Source organism: Bison bison, unplaced genomic scaffold (assembly GCF_000754665.1).
Source record: "Bison bison bison isolate TAMUID 2011002044 unplaced genomic scaffold, Bison_UMD1.0 scf7180017848663, whole genome shotgun sequence".
In the NCBI taxonomy this organism is placed as follows: Eukaryota; Metazoa; Chordata; class Mammalia; order Artiodactyla; family Bovidae; genus Bison; species Bison bison.
The window spans coordinates 16,823-20,406 of NW_011479236.1; the positions used below are offsets into that span (position 1 = coordinate 16,823).

General features: G+C 45.5%; 1 protein-coding gene across 1 annotated transcript in view; it reads left to right on the forward strand.

Moving 5' to 3' along the window:
• ZNF185 (zinc finger protein 185 (LIM domain)) overlaps positions 1-3,584 on the forward strand; it is a gene marked incomplete at its 3' end in the record, with an annotated part of 12,568 nt that overhangs the window by 8,139 nt on the left and 845 nt on the right. Inside the window, exons 4-6 of the mRNA XM_010845704.1 lie at positions 2-50; positions 1,059-1,139; positions 3,136-3,207. Of these exons, the coding sequence (XP_010844006.1) occupies positions 2-50; positions 1,059-1,139; positions 3,136-3,207 (202 nt within the window). The remainder of the gene's footprint in view (position 1; positions 51-1,058; positions 1,140-3,135; positions 3,208-3,584) is intronic.

A 3,584-nucleotide genomic window follows, 5' to 3' on the forward strand; every position in this document is an offset into this window, starting at 1 on the left:
CCTATTCACATGCCAGCCTCCCCAAGTGAACTGGAGCCCAACTCAACCAGGTAAGAAGAGACCATCTGGGAGAGGTTCTCTGGGCTATTCCCTGGAGCTAAAGGACTCAGCTTTTGTCTCATGCTACTTCCTTGACACTAGTTCTAGTGCCTACTGCAATTCCCAGCAGCCTGCTGGTCAAGGGGCCACAGAGTGTAGCCCAGGTTCCCCTAGTATAAACTCCTATGTGGAGGCCTGCATGGAGTCTCCCAGTGAGAAGCTGATGTGTCACTTTCTAGGGCTCTGCTATCCTTTTGACCTTGCTAGTGTTTCTTGGGGAACATGCTTGAAAAGGCCAAAGAAATACCTCTGAGGCCAGGGCCTATGTCACCTCTTTCTCTCGTGATATCTGTTGTGAGAAGAGGCACATACCTACTGCCTCACCTCTGCTCCTGGCCCCCATGCCATGTTAGAGTTCAGGAAGGGAGTCATAGCAAGGAGGCTGAGTGAGGTAGGGGTGTGTGTGTGTGTGTGTGTGTGTGTGTGTGTAGGAGAGATCAGAGGAGCCTCTACTGCCATCAAGCCAGCAGGCTGGAGTGCAGAGCATGGAAATGGGGCCAAATTTGGGGTCATTATGAGTCTATCATGAAATAGACCTTGTTTCCAATGATGCCAGTGGCTTGTCCAGGGTGAGGCAACTTCTTGACCTCCAGAACTCCATGGGTGAGAAGGGAGAGAAGGGGGAGATTAGATTGCAGGTAGAGATTTGAAAATCTAGGATTGAGGCTTATAGGCAACCTCAGTCCCAGACAAAAGGGAAACAAAATGTGGTGAGAGAGGAGGATAGAAAATCTACTGGACTGAAGTCTCAGGAGGGTAGTGTACCACCACTGGCTGTAGGGAGCCTCTTTCTAGCATTCTCAAATCTGCACACAGCCAGCTATACCCATGAGCTTCGATTTCAGCCCAAGTCCACTAAATGGGGGTTCTCCCTGCCCTGGATCCCTACTTTAGATCAGGCCCAGTCCCCTGAAATCTTCCAGTATACCTATTTCTGTTCTGTTATGCTTTTTCTACAGCAAAGGGATTCTCTTTGTGAAGGAGTATGTGAATGCTGGTGAGGTATCTTCCAGGAAGCCACTGTCTTCATTCTATGGCAGGTAAGAAGTCCCAGATCTTTCATATCATGGCCTTCTCCTGCCAGGCCCTGTGTTGTTCTCATTCCTGCATCCCCAGTACCTCACTAAGTACATGGCCCGAGTACCTTCATTTATCGTATAGGTGGATGATTTAATTGTCCATGGACATGATATACCTTTCCAGCTGTTCTACCTAACTTGATGTCTTGTGCTCCTCTTTTATCATTACTTCATCCTATGCTCCACTTGCAGCCTCATCCATTTCTACCTATCTTTCTCAGTAGACTACAAGCATTCTTTTTGTGAAATCCTGAGAGTATCACTCTTGATAGAGCTGTTGAGGCCCTTAAGAACCGTCTAGTTAATTCTATCCTTCCAGAACTCAGAGCTCCTCTCTTCAGATCCCATGCTCCTTCCAGCATGCCCGTTTGCTTCATTTGAACACACATTTGACTGTGTGTATTCACACAGATACATGCATAACTTTTCACTCATCTTCTCTTTGCTTGCTTCCTGATGTTGTATTGAAGTCTACCTCTGTGCCACCTGAGCTAAAAACTAACCCACACTGAGACAGTGTCCTCCTGGGAATTTTTGAAAATGACACATCCCCTCACTTCTGGGGTTAGGATTTTAGTAACAGAAAGGAACATCCTGGCTTTATTTCAGGATTCGGCCTCTGGAGATTCCAGGCCAGCTTTCACTGCTTCTATGGAATGATGAGCATGGGCATAGGGATCAAGTTCAAGTACACACTCAACCCTCATTTGTTAGGTCATTTTGGGCAAGATGGTCAACTTTTATGAGTCACAGTTTCTTCATTAGTAACTCCTTAGAATGATTTTTCCCCAGTAGCTTTTTTGAAATATAATTCATATATCATAAAATTCACTCTTTAAAGTGTACAGCCCAGTCATTTTTGGTACATCCACAATGTTGTGAGATCATCAAAGCTATCCAATTACAGAAATTTTTATCACCCAAAAAGGGAACTGCAGACCCATTAGCAACTCTCCCCCTCCTCCCACCTGACACACACCCACCAGCCACAGCCCTTGGCCACCACTATTTTCTGTCTCTATAGACTTTTCACGGAGGTTTCAATATGAGAAATACTGTTTACTGTTATAAACCTCCAGCACCCTCAAGAGAGCTATCTTTGCCTCTGTGAACACTGTCCATCTGGTATTTCTTCTTCCAGTCTCACCAGTACTTTGTTTAATTGGACACTTAGAATTGTGTAGTTCAATGTATTTTCCCCTTTTGCTTTACATTCCAGGAGGTTTAGAAATAAGCTTAGTGCTCAAAAGAAATCAAAACCTGGGATGAAATTCTAGTTCACTCCTTTTACTGCAAGCTTGACCTTAGCCAGGTCACTTACCTCAGGAGGTCATCGCACAGCTCCTATGAGAATGGAAGCTTCACCAAAGCATGTCCTAGAGCTTGTAGCTAGTTTTCCTTCCTTGGAAATAGTTTTTAATCATTAGTTTTTATGTAAGAAGTCATATTATTGAAAAATAAAGACATAAAAAAAAAGCCACCCTGAATCACACTCTGTAACTCAAGCACAGGTATTATATTGGAACGTTTCCTTCCTTTTTTGTTCCTATTCTTAGTATCTGATTTCTGCTGTAAGTGGGCTTCTGGTGACTGTCACATTATAACCCAGGTATATATGTGAGGAGAAAGCCATGGTCCTTTCCCCTGGTCAGTGAAAGTGACAGTTCTGGTATGCACAGCCTCCAGAATCCTAGCCACACACTTGTCATCTTCCTCATCATGGCAGGTCTGTCTTTCGTCCCCAAGGCGAAGGGATCTTCTCTGCAAGAATTATGCCTTGGTGGCACCAAGTTTAAAGCTTCCCCTACCATTTAGCATAACAGACGATGGCAAGTCAGGCAGTCACGTCTCAGCTTGTGGCCACAGGGTTAATCAGAAAAGCATTCTCCACTAATGACTGCAGTAGTGATCTGCCTCCCATTTTTTGCCCTCCTCTCTCCCATAACACTCCCTGCAGCATTGGCAGCAATGAGGACTCATGCAACATGGAGGAGAAACTCCCATATGATGGTACTCCATACTCTGAGAGGTAAGTCTGCTGTGTTACCAGGGAGCACACAGGTCTACAGATGAGAAGCAGCTGAGGGAGATGTAGCCATTAAGTCCATTTGCTTTTGTCTACTGCTTTGCTACTTCTGATCCATTTCCAGATATGATGTGTCACACCACACAGCACAGGGCATGCGTCCCTCATCTAGGTGTCACACTTGTGGCAACCAAAGCCTTTGAATCCAGCTAAGACCAGAAGAGAAAACACAGTGAATCAGTGACAGAGCTAGGATGAACCCCAGGGCCCTGACTGCTCTGCCTTCTAACTGTGAGCTGGAACTGGCGGTGGTAAAATACGAGCGAGGAACAGAGCTGTGACGAGGGCAGGAGTCTTTAGCAACAGTGTCAAGAAACTGA